At 47.9% G+C, this 20,646-nt stretch overlaps 1 protein-coding gene across 11 annotated transcripts in view; it reads right to left on the reverse strand.

Moving 5' to 3' along the window:
- The window catches only part of MYO5C (myosin VC), a 109,500-nt gene that overhangs the window by 60,680 nt on the left and 28,174 nt on the right, over positions 1 to 20,646 (reverse strand). For 8 of the 11 annotated variants that reach the window (XR_012414979.1, XR_012414978.1, XR_012414977.1 and 5 more), the window contains 7 exons: positions 17,888 to 17,994; positions 14,573 to 14,838; positions 10,291 to 10,372; positions 6,938 to 7,078; positions 4,450 to 4,659; positions 1,290 to 1,373; positions 73 to 207 (listed from right to left, as the gene is read on the reverse strand). Coding sequence is in view for 8 of the 11 variants with exons in the window: in XM_073995816.1 (XP_073851917.1) it covers positions 73 to 207; positions 1,290 to 1,373; positions 4,450 to 4,659; positions 6,938 to 7,078; positions 10,291 to 10,372; positions 14,573 to 14,838; positions 17,888 to 17,994 (1,025 nt within the window). In the remaining 3 variants the exon portion in view is untranslated. The remainder of the gene's footprint in view (positions 1 to 72; positions 208 to 1,289; positions 1,374 to 4,449; positions 4,660 to 6,937; positions 7,079 to 10,290; positions 10,373 to 14,572; positions 14,839 to 17,887; positions 17,995 to 20,646) is intronic. The other 3 variants (XM_005559580.5, XM_073995815.1, XM_073995818.1) reach the window with 1 other exon arrangement.

Genomic DNA, 20,646 nt, shown 5'->3' on the forward strand with positions numbered 1-20,646 from the left:
CTCTGAGTGCCCTGGCTCCCCAGGGCCTGGCCCTGCCTTTAGAAGCCTCACTCTCAAACACATTCTCAGTACCTTGCTCCCAACCGTGGTCCGGAAATGCTTGCTGTTTGGCTTGATGACTTGCTTTGCAGATTTAACTGTAATCATTGAACCAAAAGGAGAAAGAGGAGCTGGATTTTCTTGAAAAAAGTTGGCACAGAGATGAAACTGGAAGGAACAGAGAGGATCTCAATGTCCAAAAGCAACTGTCCACAGTCCTCACTCATACAAGCCACATAAATGGTGACAACCCAGCTAAACTAGTGGGCAGTGAACAACCTCACCAACGTCTACAGCCAAATCTCAATTCCACAAGAGGACCGTCTTCCCTAGGGATGGCCCATGGCTTCTTTCCCAGGAATGGGAACAGAGAAGAAAAGTGTGTGAATGTCTGTATGTGGGTATCACTCTAAGTGTCAGAAAGTGGAAACATCTACTATTCTCACCTCCGTGCCTGGCTCACTCTGTGTCTCCACCTGCAATCTCCTCCCTCCTACTCCACATTCTCATCCCTGCAAATCCAAACCCTACCCATGAATCTCTTAAAATATTTTCCAGCCCCACCCCCTTCACAATGAATGAATGAATCCCAACTTCTCTGAACCGTCTTCATCTTGTATTTGTACATCTTTAAAAACACTTACTACCGTCTGCTTTGTATCAGTTATTTCTTTAAATGTCTTATCTTCTCTCAGAGTGAATTTCATATTTTGTTTTGTTTTGAGACAGGGTCTTGCTCTGTTACCCAGGCTAGAGTGCAGTGGTGCAATCATGGCTCACTGCAGCCTCTACCTCCCAGGGCCAAGCAGGCTTCCCCACCTCAGCCTCCCAAGTACCTGGGACTACAGGCATGTCACCACTCCCTGCTAATGTTTTTTATATTTTTAGAAGAGATGGGGTCTCGCCTTTTTGGCTAGGCTGGTCTCAAACTTCTGGCCTCGAGCAATCCACCCACCTCTGCCTCCCAAAGTGTTGGGATTACAGGCGTGAGCCACCACATGTGGTTGGAATTGTGATTTTTTAATGGTTCTATTAGCTGTCCTTCCCGTCATCTGCATGTTTGATTTCTGATTTTGCATATAGTAGATTTACAGTAGTTATCTTTTTGTAACTGTGAGCTACAAGTTACCACTGTCCGGAGAGTTTACACACACACACACACTCTCTCTCTCCCCTTACTCTTTCCTTATATACATCTCGATCCATGTCAATTATATAATAGTTTTAGTTACCACTAGGACTTTACAGACCTTGCTTGCTCTCAGGATTTCGACCAGCATGTCATAGACGGTGTCTCTGTTCTTCTCCAGGAAACCTTCACATTTATACTCTACCTATACAGAGGAAGCAATTAATTATTCCCAAAGAGGCCAAAGAATATAGGCTCTAAGCACAAGTTTCATCTCTTTTTAAAGAAAGATTAATAAAAAGGCTATAGAGGCGATCTTACAAAAAGAGGTCTGTTTTCTGTGCGCCACCGCAGCAGCCCCATTATGTATCAGCTGGGAATGTGTCTGCTCTCCTACCACCTGGATCTCTCACCTGCCTGCTGATCACTCTGCACTCACCTGTCAGCTCCCTCTGGCCACAGGGGTCCCGTTGCTCCCTGTGGTATGTGCAGTTCATACAAGAACACCTGACTTAGGTCTCCCTTTGCCTTTGAAGCCACCAGGAGGAGGAAAAAGCTTAGTGGTGTTCACTGGGTTCAAACAGACATCGTTTCCTAAATCAACATTAATGTGGTAGAAAGGATAGAAAAACCGATCAGCTGACCACCGGGCCTTCGAGAGCCGCCAAGCCCTCGGAGTCAGGTTTAGAGTGGGTAAACGTTTGCACTGCTTGAATCTGGCTTAGAAAAATTCTCCATGCTGCCCTTTCTGATGAGTAAGGCTTCTCGAATCCCTCAAACCATGGCATATCCAGGGTGGCTGCTTAAACATTCAACCTCCCTGTAGTTTATGCCTCTGGATTGCATATCTTAATATGTGATAATATATTTTTCATAAATTAAAAACATATTAAAATTAATGTTAAAAATTGACAATGAGGAAACAGGGGAGAGTGCTGGAATCTGGAGGCAGAGGGTTCCTGGGCATGGCCTCTGCTTTGTACCCCAGGCAAGGAAGTACTCTTGCCAGTAGGTTAAGATCCAGGAACACCGGCTGTTTGTAAACACTTCTTTGTGAATGAAGTACCTGGATTGTTGTATAAATTCTTCCAGAATGGTGGTGTGAGCCACTAGGACAGACAGGCAAAGGTGGCAAATATAGAGCTTTCTTGGTCCGGGCAAGCATCTGTGGGGACAGTGTCACAGGCAGCTGGTGCCTCTGTTGGGGACTCTGGGACCAAAGGGAAGATGTGCTGAGTTGCCACATCTAAGCTCAGCTGCCTTGCATTCAATATGACCTGATTTCCCTGGCCAATGAGATCGAAAACCTAATCTAACCCCATAGCGTGTGTGGGTTCTTCCCACCAATCAATCCACAGTCCAGCCCAAACGCTGCCTAGTTTTTTGAAGGGAGACTTCCTGGAAGTGGCAGGTGAGAGAATTTACATGTACAGAAACTACAACCTATAAAGAGAGACCCTTGAAAGAAATCCCAGGCCGGGCGTGGTGGCTCAAGCCTGTTATCCCAGCACTTTGGGAGGCCGAGACGGGTGGATCATGAGGTCAGGAGATCGAGACCATCCTGGCTAACATGGTGAAACCCCGTCTCTACTAAAAAAAAATACAAAAAAAACCTAACCGGGCGAGGTGGCGGGCGCCTGTAGTCCCAGCTACTCCGGAGGCTGAGGCAGGAGAATGGCATAAACCCAGGAGGAGGAGCTTGCCGTGAGCTGAGATCCGGCCACTGCACTCCAGCCTGGGCGACAGAGCAAGACTCCGTCTCAAAAAAAAAAAAAAAAAAAAAAAAAAAAGAAATTCCATATGTGCTTTTTATGGAGTCTGGTCTTTCCCTCTCCCTTTTCCCATGGGACCAGAACCCTGATATTATAAGACAATAGCTAGAAAATATAATTTAACATATGATCATTCATTTCTTTTTTTTTTTTTTTTTTTTTTGAGACAGAGTCTTGCTCTGTCGCCCAGGCTGGGGTGCAGTGGCCGGATCTCAGCTCACTGCAAGCTCCGCCTCCCGGGTTTAGACTATTCTCCTGCCTCAGCCTCCCGAGTAGCTGGGACTACAGGCGCCCGCCACCTTGCCCGGCTAGTTTTTTTTTTGTATTTTTTAGTAGAGACGGGGTTTCACCGTGTTAGCCAGGATGGTCTCGATCTCCTGACCTCGTGATGATCATTCATTTCATAGGCATCTTTTCAGGAGCCCATCTGAAAAAGTCTAAGCACTAAAAACTTAACTTTTTTTTTTTTTTTGAGACAGGGTCTTACTCTGTCGGCCAGGCTGGAGTGCAGTGGCGTGATCTCGGCTCAATGCAACCTCCGCCTCCCAGGTTCCAGCAATTTTCCTGCCTCAGTCACCTGAGTAGCTCGGATTACAGGTGCGTGCCACCACGCCTGGCTAATTTTTGTATTTTTTAGTAGAGACGGGGTTTCGCCATGTTGGCCAGACTGGTCTCGAATTTTTGGCCTCAAGCGATTCACTCGCCTCAGCCTCCCAAAGTGTTAGGATTACAGGTGTGAGCCACTGCACCCAGCCAATCCTATATTTTAATATTTTACAGTACTCTGCGAGCACACAAAGGTGATCACAGCTTTCCAGGTTGCTGTCCCCTCCCTCCACCATCAGTCACTCAGGAGTGACCAGCTCTGACTCACAGCACCAGCCTCTGCAATAAACACAGACAAGCACAAGTCATTCCCGTGAGCCCTGGCACTGGGCTAGCCTACCAAGGCAACACCCAACCAGGACATGGGAGGAGGTAGGAGCTCCTTTAAGGAAGGAAAACAAATAAGAATGTACATTTAGGACAGGTGGTTATGGCAATTTTTTCCTTCTGTTTTCTAAGCTTTCTATAATGCAATTTTAACAAAAATTTTTCATTTCAGACAAGTAACATCTGTTTAGCAAAAAGAAAAAGGAGACATATAAAGAAGAAAAAAGACGCAAAAGATGAAAAAAAGCACGAAGATAACCCATCAACATCTTGAATTAACCTATGTTGCCATTGTAATATAGTCCAGTTTAATCAAATAGAACTTCAGAAAAAGATATAGCTTCATCACAGGAAAGAATTATGCTGTCTTGATGATCACAATTTCATACAGAAAATAAACTGATAAGAGGTTAATGAATTCACAATAAATTCAAAATCAGAAGTGAGGTCTTCTAACAACACATTCGTCTTTAAAGTAGTACAGTTGAAACCCATGTATGTCATCATAAAAACAAATCAGGAACTGTTAAACACACACTTATCAAAGCTACATGTTAAGTGTGACTTGAATCTGACCAGAAACATTCCCAGCCTGCCTACTCCTTCTGGAGGCTGTGTGGGTTCTGGGGTCGACGGCATTGCTGGAGACCTTCGCAGTACCTTATCAGCAAAGTGCTGGATGACAAAGGATGTGTTCGACATTCTAGGCTTTTCAAACAAAGGGTTCTTGTTGACAAAATTATTATACAGCTTTTGAAGCCAGTTTTCATCAGTTCCATGTGGTAACTGGAAAATAAAAATAAAGCAACTAGCAAGTAAGAAAACTAGAGATTCATACAGGCGAGGAAAAGCACTAATTCTAAGAAACCAAGGTGATCTGGCACTTTAGTGAACTGCTCTCAATTACAGGCTTCCTATTTATTTATTTTTGAGATGGAGTCTGGCTCTTCCACCCAGGCTGGAGTGCAATGGCGCCATCTCAGTCCACGGCAACCTCTGCCTCCTGGGTTCAAGTGATTCTCCTGCCTCAGCCTCCCAAGTAGCTGGGATTACAAGTGCCTGCCACCACGCGCGGCTAATTTTTGTATTTTTAGTAGAGACGGGGTTTCACAATGTTGGCCAGGCTGCTCTCCAACTCCTAAACTCAGGTGATCCACCCACCTTGGCCTCCCCAAAGTGTTGGGGTTACAGGCATTAGCCACTGCGCCTAGCCTTAAAGGCTTTTAAAAAAGCAACTTTAGGCATCAATTTGTCCTTGATCTTAATCTTTAGGGCACTTTAAAAATTATTGACAAATAACAATTACATATAGTTGTGGGGTGTTTGAGGTGATATTTAAATGGATACATCAATGTCCCTTTAGAAGAACAAAACTTTAAAAAGAAATGGTCGCACAATGACTTTAGAATGAAGAATTTTATTTCTATAAAATGGGCGGTATTTTATTTCTTCCCAAAGAAGTCTAAAGGTTCAGGAAAAAAATAGTGTGGGTTCCATTACATGAACATGACCTTTATTCACGGGTGAATGGGAAAAGGCTGGCACCTGAATAGACAGTCCTCCCCTTCCCTTGCCTCAGGAAAACAGTTTTTCTTATTTTACTTCCTAATTAACTCACTCCTTGAAATAAGAGCATACCTCCTTGTACTAAGCTAGTTGCAAAATTTGTTCTTGATACACGTGATTTTTTTTTTTTTTTTTTGAGACGGAAACCCTGTCTCTACTAAAAACACAAAAATTGGCCGGGCGCGGTGGCTCACGCCTGTAATCCCAGCACTTTGGGAGGCTGAGGTGGGCGGATCACGAGGTCAGGAGATCGAGACCATCCTGGCTAACACGGTGAAACCCCGTCTCCACTAAAAATACAAAAATTTAGCTGGGCGTCGTGGCGGGCACCTGTAGTCCCAGCTACTTGGGAGGCTGAGGCAGGAGAATGGCATGAACTCAGGAGGCAGAGCTTGCAGTGAGCTAAGATATACCACTGCACTCCAGCCTGGGAGACAGAGAGACTCCATCTCAAAAAAAAAACAAAAAAAAAAACAAAAAATTAACCAGGCATTGCCGGGCATGGTGGCTCAAGCCTGTAATCCTAGCACTTTGGGAGACTGAGGCGGGTGGATCATGAGGTCAGGAGTTTGAGACCAGCCTGACCAACATGGTGAAACCCCATCTCTACTAAAAATACAAAAATTAGCCGGGCGTGGTGGTGTGCACCTGTAATCCCAGTTACTCAGGAGACTGAGGCAGGAGAATCACTTGAATCCGGGAGGTGGAGATTGCAGTGAGCCGAGATCACACCACTGCACTCCAGCCTGGGCAACAGAGTGAGACTCCGTCTCAAAAAAAAAAAAATTAGCTGGGCCTGGTGGTGGGCACCTATAATTCCAGCTACTCCAGAGGCTGAGACAGGAGAATCGCTTGAACTCAGGAAGTGGAGGTTGCAGTGAGCTGAGATCACACCACTGCACTCCAGCCTGGGTGACAGAGCAAGACTCCATCTCAAAAAAAAAAAAAAAAAAAAAAAAAAAAATCCTTTAACCCCGAAACCTTATTAATCCCCTCTTGGGGATTATTTGTTCTTGTGCCCCCACGAGAGACACGGCCAGGCTGGCCGACTTCGGGGTTTCCCAGAGGGAAAGGTAAGAAGAAAACTCCTAGAGAGCTCTTCCGGTGAATCATACGATGTTGATTTTTCAGCTATAGCTGATGACTCACAAGAACCAGGATGTAAAAGAAAACTCAATTGTTATTAGTCACCGACAGCTTGAGTGGAGTCACTTGCTGTTTCCATGCATGTTTCTACAGACACCTTGGGACGGCCTCCGTGCTGGACGTTACCTAGGAGGTGGTGCAGCTCCCCAAGGGTGGTTTACACAGGCTGAGGGCAAAAGGCCCAGCGGGCCCTCTGGGGTCCCTGCTGTGGATGCTGTCCCAGCATTAATATCCACCCAACCAACTGGGTAAACACCAGGATTTTACAAGCACACTTCAAAAAAACTGCTTTGCAAAATGCTCATCTGTTAATACTTAAAAGTTGAAAAAAACAATTATTCTTAAAAGTTACCAAACATTCTTCATCCAGTAACTCCAGAATTCCCATTTTTGCTTCAATCAGATCAATAACCGGTTGATTGTCATAGAAATCTATCAGCGTCCAAGGGATATCTTCCTTCATGTATTCTTCTTGTTCCAGTTTGAAGACATGCTGGGAATCCAAAGTTAATACAGAAAGTAAAACAGAATATTAAAGTGTGTTTCCAAAGAGCAGGACGTAAGCATTTGGAAAACATAAATGGTTGATCTGTAATATTTATGTTTAAACAGGAAGACCCTGAAGTATAGACAAGGCCCATACTATGATCAATACCACTGAGTTCCTAAAGCGGGTCTAGCTGTCATCCTCCCACCTAGTCTGAGTGGGTCTCCACCTCCCAGGACATGGCTTGGGCCAGCCTGTGTCACCACCAGGTACTCAGTGTGGTCCTACAGCCCCTTCCTGCTAGGAGCTATTCAGGACAGATCCAGCCTCTTCGGCCTAATGCAGCCTGGCTGGGTGGAGCCAACTACCTGAGAATGCTAGTTGCCGGGCCAGGGAGAGAAGCCCACTGCTTAGAGATCTTTGTGCACTACTTATTTGGGCTGTAGGGGTATCCAGGAGGCTTCCCAGAGGATGTACTCAGGCCTACCATGGAGGATGAAAGAAAGTTGGGCTGGTAGGTGGTGAGGTGTGGTGAGGTGGGGTGGGGTGAGGTGGGGTGGGGTGGGGTGGGGTGGGGTGGGTGGGGCATTAAGAACAAAAGCCTCCCATGGAGGAATCCCAGTGGGAACCGCACAAAAGCTCAATGGGTGCTTGAGAAATGCACCTCAAGCAGGTTAGAAAGTACAGGAGGACAGCAGGCAATGTGGTGGCAAAGAATGGTAGAGTCAGATCACCCTAGACCTTCACACCCTCCCTAGAGAATTCTGGGCCTATGGCCTTTTTCTAGGAGCAGTGAGGACCCACTGGAGGGTGGAGGGATTATGACGAGACCTGAAGGATGGCTCAGAGGAGGGAAGGACCGGAGGCAATGAGACCAGTGAGGTCTCAGCCCGATGCTCTTGGTGGCTGCAACTTGGGGAGGAGGATGAGGAGGGAAGAGGTCCAGATGAACGTCAGGCTCAGGACACGGGGTCCACGGCATGACTTGACCACAGAAAGTCACATGAAGGGTAAGTGGGCTGAGAGGAGAAGGTGGCACCTGCACTTCTACACCTGCTACTGCTGAGCTCCCTGCGGGCATTAGGTGCAAGGCCCAGTGGCAGCCAGATGAGGGAGACTGGAGATCAGGAGAGTCCTAACCAAAGCTTCCTGTGCCGACAACTGAAGGAAGGTACTACCCCTCCTGGGAGGATCTACAGATGGACGGATGACTCAGAAAAAGGAGAAGAGGAAAAAGGAAGAAAACGAGGAGGAAGTGGATGAGGAAGAAGAACAGGAGGGGATAACAAAAGCAAAAACAAAAAACAGAATTGCAGCCTCTGATTTGTGATTTTTGGCAAGACATCTGCCATCAGTGTCACTTTGAGGGTAAGGTGGACATGTTGGGGAGCAGCATGCCACTGCAGCCAGGGGACAGGGTAGCAGCCACAGAGAGTTGGACTTCAGGTGAGTCCAACTGAATATGCACTTGGAATAAACCTCAGCTGTAGTTATTAATGTTAAATTTCCAGGAAAGCCTTGCAAATGCTAAAGAAATAGAAATTTACAATGGAATGAAATTTAATGATTATACATGAATTAATTCTGGGCAAAAAAAAAAAGAAACTTCTGAGTAGGATTCAATGTTAGGTCTTCTCACAATATTAGACAGCTATTATTGACTCTTTTTAAATTGATATATAATAGTTGTACAAAGTTTTGTGGTACATGTAGTATTTTGACACATGCATACAATGTGTAATGACGACTCATTTTTAAAACAAGGAAACAGAGGCTTAGAGAGCCCCAGGTCCCAGAGGGAGGTAGAGCTGAGACTCAAACCCAATTTAGTTTGAGCCAAAGCCCACGCTCTCCAAGACCTTTCCTCAGGGGTTCTGAGGGAGAATAAGACTAAAGACTAACAAAGGTATAACCTTTCCATGGAGTAACTGTTAGGGTATTAATACATGATTTCTATTATGAACTGGAATCAAAATTCTTGCCATGAACATGTAGCCAAAGTTTAGGATGTAGGCTAAAAGGAAAATGTGAGTTAGTAAAGCATTTTCACTTTCATGGCTTTTCAGAAACAGAGCCAAATAGAAATGTGAAGGAGGCAACTATTTAAAAAAATATGAGAGTAGTTTCATGGTAGAGCCAATGTAGAAGGATGTCCAATCAACTTTTAACTTCATCGATTTCTGTTAGGAGCAGAAAGGTATCAGTACTGTTGGGAGTTCAAAAGTGAATTCACTAAAGTTCTTGCATCTAGGGAACTGATTTAAGAGGTCGAAATTGTATTCAATACACATAGCAATAATAAATGCCAAAACGGCCACAAGTAGCATTTAGTCAACATTTTTAAAATTGTCTTATTCATCTTTCTATCTCAGCACTTAACTTGGTACCTGCTATACACAATATGCACTCAAAAATGTCTTTTGAATAAACAAATCTTCCTAGTGGGAAAAAAAATTGGAATCCATCTCCTGTCTGTTTCCATGGGAGGATACATTTGATCTTATCAGTAGTTAGGAAGGTACCATATATGTCTTGTTCTAAATTAAGGCTGGAGAAACTCATTCCCATAATCCATTGGCCATCTGCTGTTTAGTGCTGCATGCGCCGAGATAAGCACTGGGCTGAGAGAGACAAAGAATGCCAGTCCTGGACTCTCCAGGTGACTAAGTCTATTTGGAGACTTGCATGCAAATGATGATAATCCCATGTGACGGGCCTGTGACAAGGAAGCACATAGGAGGAGGCCAGGAGATATCGCGGAAGGCTCTCAGGGGAGCTGGATCTCAAAACACAAGCTGGAGTTGGCCAGGTGAAGATAAAGCAATGGGGAAAAAACAGGAGCAGGTGGGTTAAGGCAGAGAAAGCAGCAAGTGCAAAGACAGAGAGGCTCGAAAGAAAGTGGAGGCCTCAGGCAACCAACTAAATAGTTTTGCCTGGCTGCACAGAGGGTCTGTATCCAAGAGGCGCAGTAAGGCTCACACATTGGCAGGTGATTCAAAAAAGAGCAAATAGATGAGAGGGTGTGATTTCAAGATTTGGCCACAAGGTGGTGCAGTAACCCAGCGTGAGGCTCCTTGCATAAAAATTTGAAACGTGAAGAAGAATGCCTCTTTCCATGATCACACACACCACACACACACACACACAGACACACACACACACAGACACACACATACACACGGCTGAGAACTAGTCAAGAAGGCAGAAGGGTCACCTACCATGTTAAACTGTTGTTGCAGTTTTTCATTAGCGTAATTGATGCAAAATTGTTCAAAGCTGTTCACATCAAAGGTTTCAAAACTGAAATACAATTTAAACAAGTTAAAATATAACCTGAAGCAGGACATATGCATTTGTTTATAGATATTTTTTGACACTTAGAAGCTTAAACATTTGCTATATCTTCTACAAGTTTTAAATGCCCCTCAAAGCTTCTGGTTTTAATGATATCCTAGTAGTCAGTTTATATATAACCCTTTTCCTGGTTGTCCCCTGGAAGGAATCTGGTAGGTATAAAACACCTTCCCCAAGCAAGGCATTAAAATAGGCGTGTCACGATATGGTGTAGTCCACACAACAACAGTGATATTGGCAATTGTTATTCTGACTTTATAGGTCAAAAATAAGCCTGAGAGGTTAAGAAACTTGCCAAAGGTCACACAGCTTGTGTCAGAACTTAGCTGCGAAGCTGCCTGACTGTGATGCCTGTGCCTCCGGTGAGAAGGCAATGTGGTTTCCTATTCTCCTTTCCTTGTCTGTTGAGGGCAGGAGCAGCACAATTGCGGCACAATTTTGCCTCCCGAAGGGGTGCTTTCATAGTTCCTGGAGGAAAAGGACAAAAGTCATTTCATATCCTACAGCCCAGCACACTCTGTCAGGGACGACAGACACGGCTGGCTTCCATGTTCAGACTTTCATCAGTTGCCTCTGCAGTTGCTTTGAAGTTGCAAGCTCAAGAACTGAGAGGAGCCCTTGGGGACAGGCCTGGGAAGCAGACTAGATACGGCACAACAGTGAGCCGTGCGGGGGCTGGAGAGCCATCAGGATTGTCCAAGGGGCAGCTGCTACTCAGCTCCTGCCAGCCGTAGCCATGGACGAAAGTGGGCCAGGATGTTAGATTCACTGGTTCTCAAGAAAAGGCAGAAAACTGGGACTTTTAAGTGAGTAACCCCACTCTGCAAAACATGCTGTGGGCGGAACAAAACAGAGGCGCCAAATTTAGCACCTGGCCAGATGCGCTCCAGCTGGAAGGCAGCTTGCTGAGCGCTTTAAGGTGTCAGCATTTATGCATGTCACCTCCCTTAACCCTAACACAGCCCTATGTGAAGGGCTCCTGTGGCTCCACTGTCACACACGAGGGTCAGAGAAGGAGTGACCATGGTGAGGACCAACAGCCAGCAAGTGGTGCCAGAAATGCAATTCGACCCCAGTGCTTGGTGCCTCTAAAGCTTTGTTCTTAATCACCCTAATCCTGAGAGGTTCCTGCCAGCTCCTACCACGGGTTCCCTGGGAGTCTCACTTGACTGAGCTGGTTTGGCTCAATCTGGGATTCCTGGGCAGGGTAAGAACCTGGACTGTCCTCTAGGCAGCTCCAGGGTGACGCATAGCAGCTCGAACGGCCCCATTCCACACGCAGCCTTGGTGGCTCAGAGATTTGGGGGCTGGTCTGCTCATGGAAGCAAGGCCAGGGCTGGGCCTAGGGGAGATTCAAAAGGGTCTCACTGCGCTCTGCAGCTCACAGCTGGGGCCAAGGGCAGGGCTTTCTAGAACCTGGCAAAATGTCAAATATCAACGCATTATTTGGGGGCACAAAGAACTGAAGTTTAGGACCTATGGAAAGACCTAGATCTGTGACTTAAAATGCTAAAGGCACGTTGACTATGGTAACACTTCACATTGGATCCATGCTTATGGTTTTCAAGGTACCTGTATACCTTCCATCTCGTCTTCAAAATCACCCTGCAAGAGAGGCCCCATCTTGTAGATGCAGAAACTGAGGCTTGGAGAGGTTCTGTGACTTTCTTGGGGTCACGTAACTGGTATGCTATGGAGCTCACTCCGAGGGGTCTGACCCCCAGACCCAGGCTTTTCCAACTCTGGGTCCAAAGAACATAACACACGACAGGCCGGGGAGTCACCAGCCTTCGTCCGCTCTCAGCTTAGACCTGGAAGCTCATAGCCTCAGCTTTACTTGCTTTCAAAGATGCTAACTGTTCCTTTGAAGCTTCCTTATTTCCCAGTCAAAATGAGCTTTCTCAAAAGTTGCAGGTACGCCTGGGCGAGGGTTAGCCTAGAAGTGAGGCTGCTGGAGGGGGCGGGAAGGGCTTGGCCCCGGGCTGCAGCCCTGCTGCCTAGAGGAAAGCTGATTTTTTTGGAGGCGTCTCATGAACTCAAGGGTGGCAGCAAAGAGGCTGTTGTTAGAATTTTTGAGAGGAATCTTAAAATAATTTATTCTAACAAGTCTTTGAGAATTTATAAATACTCATCTCAGGTTTTTCCACATAGTTGAAAAATTCAAATTCCTTATTACAGTGGTCCTGGATCCTGCCTGTGGGCCAACATCCAGCTTGCTACTCCTTGCACACGGCTGCCCCTGCTCTGTCCCCACCCCCTGCTAACCTCCAGCACACCTTCCTCCCTTCCCAGGACTCATCCCAACCTCTACTGCCGGCCTGCCGCCCTCACCAGTCTCGGTCCCACGGCGGCAGGAGCCGTGTGTCTGTGCTGTTCAACCATTGCCTCCAACACAGTGCCTGGGATATAAACATCTGTTAGATAAAAATATGAAATAATGGCCGGGCGCGGTGGCTCACGCCTGTAATCCCAGCACTTTGGGAGGCCGAGGTGGACAGGTCGCAAGGTCAGGAGATTGAGACCATCCTGGCTAATACTGTGAAACGCCATAGCTACTAAAAATACAAAAAATTAGCCAGGCGTGGTGGCAGGTGCCTGTAGCCCCAACTACCGGGGAGGCTGAGGCAGGAGAATCGCTTGAACCTGGGAGGATGAGGTTGCAGTGAGCTGAGGTGGTGCCACTGCACTCCAGCCTAGGCGACAGAGCAAGACTCTGTCTCAAAAAAAAAAGAAATACACTCTTAAAATAAAGGACTGCCATTTAAAAATACATTTTTAAAACGCCCAAAAGAACAGGGAATAACAGAACAATTACATATTTCCACCACAGTGAAACAGGACTATTTTTAATGACGACTATCCACTTTTAAAAGTTCACTTAAGCTTTTACTGGCTGCTCAAACACTTTCTTGGAACAAGACAAGGTAAATAATTGACTAGACTATCCCAGTAATGTATTAAGCATTTTATAACTGTTGACACGTACTATGAATTGGGAGCCATACGTATTAACGTAGGATCTAAATTAAACAAAGCAACTCCCTTGAGGCACTGTCTCCCATTTGACAGCTATGGGAAAAGCTGCCTCTCCACCTGGGTGCAAGTCCAACAGCGTGGCGTGGCCCTGTCCCGCTCCTCCCCAGGAGGCAGCAGCAGGGCCAGGAAGGCCAGGGCTGGGCTCTCCCCTTTGCATGGGGAATGGGGTTGAGCTGCTTTTTGCCAGGGTGTGGGGGAAGATCCCCCAATCCAGGTGGAACACTCCACGATGCCTTTCACGGGTCAATCTTCCCCCTTCTCCTGCTAAGAAACCAGGGTGGGTCCCAGGAGAGGGGCAAGGGCTGGGCACTGGGGCCAGCTGCTGAGAAAAGCCTGAGGGATAACAATCTCTGCGGAGCCCTCCATGCCAGCTTCCACTCTGGTTACTCCCCAGCAGTTTCAGCATGAGCTGGGCCTGGGGTTTAGAGAAGGAGGACCAGGCAGAGACAATGAAAAAGAACCCAATTCCAGGATGGGATGAAGGGTAAGACCTCCTGGAGGAGGGCTGGGGAAAATCCAAGACCTTCTCACCCGAGAACGGAAAATGATTGGGGTGGGGGGTGGCTGATCAGAGACCTGGGTTCAGTCCACCTCTGGCCGCTGGGCTTGGGCAACGTGCAGGCCTAGATGACTTGTCATCCCCTGTGATTTGAATGGGAAGGGACCCCGGGGCTCCACACCTCAGGGGCCTTTGGTGGGAAAAGCAGAAGCAGGAGCCTCACAACTGTGCTGGCTTTTCCCACCAGTGGAGCAACTGTGACCAAGTTATTGAGTCTTTCTAAGCCTTGGTTGTTGCAGGTCTAAAATGGGGATAGTTATGAGGTTGCTTAAGAATTAAGTGAGAAAGCTCAGGGAAGTCAGGCAGCCTCAGAGCTGGCACACAGTAAGCTCTTAACGCCAGTCATTACTAATTCAGCATCTCTTTAATGCACTTTAAATAAACGGCACCATAGCCCAATAGAGTGTACTTAGCATCTATAGGGGCAAAAGCAGAGAGTGTTATCTTTCTAATCATGTGAAATACAAAGGAACCAGAACAAAATAATCTAAAAACCACATGGTTCTCAACATTTAAAGGAGGAAAGACGGGCTCACTGAAGAGAATCTTACCCATAAATGTCCAAAACACCAATAAAAGTGTGCTGCTTGCCTGAAAACTGCAACGCTTGGTTAATTCTCTCCACAATGAAGTCGAACAGGTGAGCATAGATCTTTTTGGCCAGTGCATCCCTGGCGTTGACAGCCTGAGGCCTGGTCATGGGTTTTACCACCGTCTCAGAGCTCGTGACGATTTTGCGATTGCACAGCCACTGAGCAACACTGCCACTCTCCAGGCCCAGGAGCTCACAGAACACCTTCAGGTGACTGTCATCCTCCTTCAAAAACAAGCACAAGCCCCGTCAGGTGGCCCAGCCATCCAAAGCCACACAAACCCACCCGGCCCAGGCCCCTGTGCCCACACTCAGGCCTGTGCAAGAGCTGACTAGTAGCTGGCACAAGGATGTCCAGGCCTCAGGAGGTGGAGACAGACCTGGGAGGAGAGCAAGAGGGCTGCACCGGCACGGGTCCTGCACCTGGCCCTTGGAGGACCACCCCTGCAGCAATGCCGGGGAGTCCAGGGCTGCATCCCACACTGATTTTTCATGTTCACCAAAGAATGCCCGCGGTGACTAAGGCCATGGAGGCCATCCTCCCTAGACCCCGGCCTGTTCCTGTGGATGTGGATGCAGTCCCTCTCTCTTCCCTTTGTACCATCCTGGGCCACTTGTCAGAGTGTGCACTCACCCTGCCCCACCTCGTGCGGCCAGGGGTTTGCCTGGATGATGGCCCAGGAGGTACCTGGGTGTTGCTGCCAGGCAGAAACTGGTGCGGTTCCCGTGGCTGAGCTAGTGCCTCAGCTGACGTGAGGCCTGGGGTGGGACTTTTCCTGCATGCACAAAGTGAAATCTTGCTTCTCCCCCAAGCCCGGGCATGAGAGCTGCCCCGCTGGTCAGCAGATGAAAAGAGGGAAGAGGTGCTCCCATTTCCCTTCAGCCGGTGTGGACAAAGGGCTCCTGTCCTCAGGCGAGGATGTGACTCCCAGCTCCTCTCTCAGTCAGGAGAACTCCCAAGGCAGGCTCCCCTGCGGGCACCATTCCAGGCCACCAGGACACCCACGTGATTGCACTAAAAAGCCTCAGGACACAGTGGAGGAAGCCATGGAAACAGCCCTGCCCCTCCCTGCGCTCTACCCACACCCCTGCAGACCAGCATCACAGTAACACAGAGCTGGCTTTGACGTGCCTGACCTCATAAGGGAGGGGACTGGCAGAGGCATTTGGTTTCCTTCCTTCTAAGAACGAACGAAACCTTCTGAGTCAAAAACAATTCAGCTGCAGGTGCTGCTATGGGAAAAAAATGCAAAGGGCAGCAGCTTTTCAGAAAGTCAGACGGCTTTGTCCAAATTTAACGTGTCTAACATTTCAAGTTCCTGATACAAATGGGTGGAAATGGATCCCAAATCTAGGACCAATAATTATAGGACTGGGAATTTTCCACAGATATTCTTAGAACACAGAAAGGATTTTCTGCCAGTCAATGTTAATTCTTCCTCCAAAATGCTACCTTCACAACAAGCTTCATGGGAGAGGGCTTAGTGTGGTGGCATTTGTTGGGCAGAAATCACATTTTTAGTCTTTGGGGGTTTAGGGGGAAAAGGGCAGAAGCCCAGCTTCTCTGAGGTAACTGAGCAAAGAAACAGAGGGACCTGCCACTTCAGACACACCAGACTCTCCCCCAGGCCTCTCGTCACTTCTCTCCCTGCTTTCCCACTTGGGGAACTGACTCATTCTGGGAGGTCTGCACACCGCGGGGGGATGGGAGGGGTGCTGAGGTGAAAGCTGGAGGAGAAGAAGGAGAACTACTTCCTGGTCACGGCAACAGGCCTAAAACGCCGAGCCCAGGAGCTCATGCTCCACTCAGCTCTGCCCTCTCCCCAAACCGTTGGTAGCAGACAGCCAAGAACTCACCGGGTACACAAAATGATCAACTATTCCCATCGGTTATTTGAGGGACATGAAAATAGACATGGTTACGGACTGAATATTTGTGTCCCTCCAAAACTCAGATGTTGAAGTCCTAACCCCCAACGTGACAGTATTTGGAGGTAGGGCCTTTGGGAGGTAATCGGGGTTGGCGAACGTCGAGAGGGTGAGGCCTGCCATGATGGGATTAGTGTTCTCGTAAGTGGCATCACAGTGTCTGCTCTCTCTCCACGAGGACGCAATGAGAAGGTGGCTGTCTAGGAGCCAGGAAGTCCTCACCAGAACCGAGCAGGCTGACGCTCTGCTCTCAGACTTCCAGCCTCTAGAACTGTGAGAAAACAAATGTCTATTGTTGAAGCCAGTCAGCCTGTGGCATTTGGATATGGCATTCTGAGTTGACTAGGACAGACATGTCACTGTTAATGCAAAGCTTTAAAGGTAGGCAGATTCTGTGTTTCATAGAAACATTTTTTACTTGTGTTTGTTTTCTTCTTTACACGGACATTGATGAGACTAATTAAACACATACCCCTCCCCCAAGAATCACTACTCATAGTATGTGTCAGAGAAGAAACACACATTAAATTAACTTGTGTCCATTAAAGAAATCTATCACAAAACTTACAACACATTCCCAGGAAGCCAGCACCACTGACGTCTGAGTCAAGCAGGTGTAAGGAGGTAGTGAGTGTCCTTCTGCTGAAAACTACCCAGCGTCCTTAAGGTCCTACGTGGTGTGCCATCCCCCTTCTCCCTCTGGTCTCATCCACACCCTCCCTGTCACTCACCCTCTGGATACATGGACCTTCCTGCTGTATCTCAAATGACATCTTCTGCCTGGGAGTTTCCGCACTTGCTGTTCTTCCCCCATCCACAGGTACAACCTGCTTCTTCATCCCCTTCAGGCCGCTGCCCACCACCGCCTTCCCGGAAAGGCTTTCTCTGACCACCCCACATGAAAGGCACGGCCCCTCCGCATGCCCCCTCTGCTTTACTTTCCTCTGTGCCAGCCGTCACCAGCTGCCGGAGATCATATTTGCTTGTTGTGTCTCCTCCCTACCCCGATCATAAGCTCTCTGAAGGGCTTCTTGCTTTGTGTCGTTCACTGCTGTTTCCCCAGATGCTATGACTGTCCGTGGCACTTAGTAGGTGCTGCATACGGACTTGTTGAATAAAAGAAAAACACACAGAAGACACATTTCCCCTCCTCTACTGTTGCAAGGGGAGGAGGCTTTACTCCTTGAAGGCAACCCCTGGAAACCCTTGCCGCCGGCTTCCTGCTAAACCAGTCTACCCAGGAGGCCATCTATGCCTGCTGCTAAAAAGCAAAGGCAGGCCAGCTGTGAACCGGTTCCACTATGACCCTCGGACAAAGGAAAAGTAAAACAAATGAGCATCTCACACTAACTGAGGACCTCTCGTTGCCCACCGCGGTGATCTGCACGTTGCCCAGATGTAGGATGGCTGCCAGGATTTTAAAAATGTCCATCTGAAAATCCTCCTTGAAACCTGAAAACAAACATTTTCCCAGATTAGGAATACTGCCTCTCTTCTCTGACTAGTAAGATGGGCACCTGGATTCATTCGAGATATGCAGGTCGCATCAGTGCCAAGCTCTGGGACAGGAACGTGAAGTGGACCCAGGGGCCTCTGGTGCACTATTCCTTCTAGTCGACCTCTGTAGACACACGTCATATGTGTCTACACACAGGTTTTCCCTGTGCCATGCCTGCTAGGAAGTTCAACACAAAAATTAATACCCGAGTAACCGTTTCACTTCAGGTTCCTCAGAGAGTCGTCCTGCCTTGATTCTGTGCTTGATTTTGAACGTTTTTCACTTTTCTTTTTGCTCACAAGCTCTCTGAATCCGTGAATTATTTTCTAGGTGGGATTGCTGGAGGGATGCCATTTGCCCCTCCAGATCGTCTGCTCTCTGCCCCAGGGGACTTGGTATAAACCAAGGCGATGGCCTTTCATGCCCTCTGGCGTTTGGTTGGGCTTGATTCATGGGGAGCCCCGGCAGGAGAACAGAGAGAGGAGCGGAGAAGGTTCTGAGTGCGTCCTCCCCAGCCGCTGTCCCTGCGAAGCTGCCTCCAGCTGGCTGCGTGGCCCGACTGACAGGAGGTCACTACTCCTCTGGGGCTGACTTTACCCAACTCTCCTTCTAGGCTCCAGAAACCCAGAAACACTTGGATGCCCACATGGGAAAGAGCACTGAACAGTTCTGCTGCTGCCCCCAGGTGCCCACTGCCCCTTGTATTAGTAGATCCCCTAGACTCCACTCACAACTTTGTAGTTGTAAATAATAAATAATCCCTCTTGTATCCTATTGTGAGCCTGCCCCATGTTTCCCATTGGGACTTTGATTGCAGTAAGTAGAATATAAATTATAACTACATACCATATTCAGTCACCATGAGGGCATTAGCATATTTCCTGGAGCCAATAAGAAAGCAAACCAGCTGCTAGAAAGGACTGTGTGTTCAAACCCTGCAAATCACAGTGTAGACCTGCACGCTGTGAGCCCGGTGATGCCAGGTCGGGATCCCCCCAGTGTGTGTTAATGACACTGTGGTGACCTGAGGAGCTGAGAGATGCGCGCAGGCTGGCAGGCAGGCTCATTCACACCAGGCAGGCTGCCTGGTCCACCCTGGAATGGACACCGGAATGGAAGCCAGTGACCCCTCATTTGAGGATACCTGGAGTTTTCATTAGCAGGTAGGTCATGTTCTTTAACAATTTCAAAACCTACTTTTTTTTTTTTTTTTTTTTAAGACAAGGTCTCACTCTGTTGTCCAGCCTGGAGTGCAGTGGCATGATCATGGCTCACTGCAGCCTTGACCTCCTAGGCTCAAGTAATCCTCCCACCTCCGCCACCTGAGTACCTGGGACTACAAATGTGTGTAGTCCCAGCTAACTTTGTGTAGAGATGGGGTTTCGCCATGTTGTCTAGGCTGGTCTTGAATGCCTGGGCTCAAGTGGTCCACCCTCCTCGGCCTCCCAAAGTGCTGGGATTATAGGCATGAGCCACTGCACCTGGCCCTGAGTCTCCTGTACTACAAAGATTAAATAAAATCAGTCTCAAAAGCTTTCAATCCAAGAACACAGGGAAGACTCCAGCTCCAGCTGAGTCCAGGCACTTGCTGCCTTTCCATTTGGAGGTAACTCCTCCATCTGAAGGACAGATGTGTCCAACAGAAGCATACCCCTAGGCCTCCACCACAGTAATGACAGGCAAGTGACCACGAGCAGCAACTAAAAACACCAGGTGCAGGAGCCTCCATCCTGGCACTCCTCCCTGCTTTCTGTGATCCATAACTAAATCCCTCAACTACTCCAGGCCTTCCAGAAACGCAAAAGGGAGATGACAACTCCAAAGCAGTAATATGAAAGAAAGAATTCAAGACCTGTGTTAAGTAATCACCCTTAGTGAGCCTGTCACACAAAAGCAATGCCAGCCTGAATCAGATTTCCAGGGGGAGCTCACTGGTCAAGTTCCTAGTGCCTGAGGTCCCGGGGACAGCCTGATTCCAAGGTGTTCGTCCCATCAGAGAGCAAGGGGCATAGCAACACTCAAATGGCAGGGATCAGTGGATGAATCACTTGAGAAAGACACAGCAGAAGAGCAGAGGAGAGGGACTTTTTAATCAAAATGCATCCTCTCGCACTTCTCCAGGGGTAATCTCAATGCCAGCTGAGGGACCTCAGCAGCAGAAGCGAGGGGAAGGCGAACGGAACACCGCCTCAGGCACTGTCCTCGGTATTTTCCACCCATCAGCTCCTCTCATGCTCACTGCAACCACAGGAAGGAATCCTAGTATTGTTCCCATCTCACAGAAGAGGAAACTAAGGCACAGGAAGGTTAGGGAACTCACCCAAGGTCACAGTAAGGCATATTTAAGCAGTTTAACGCCAGTGCCCACCACAGTATGAGAAAAGACCCACAGCATTCATGAGCCATCTAGCTTCACCCTAGCGTGTCTAAACAGAGAAGTCCCTGATGACCTCGTGCAAGGTGAAGGAAAAGTTTGAGCAGGGTCGCTTGCTGAGGTATCCTCATTTGAAGGCAGAGGTGCAGGCAACAGGTGCAGTGGCCCCAACCTCTTACCACCTGCCCACTTCACACAGCACAGCAGGCGGCCATCACCATTAACGCTGTGA

The sequence above is a fragment of the Macaca fascicularis genome, chromosome 7, assembly GCF_037993035.2.
Source record: "Macaca fascicularis isolate 582-1 chromosome 7, T2T-MFA8v1.1".
Classification (NCBI taxonomy): Eukaryota; Metazoa; Chordata; class Mammalia; order Primates; family Cercopithecidae; genus Macaca; species Macaca fascicularis.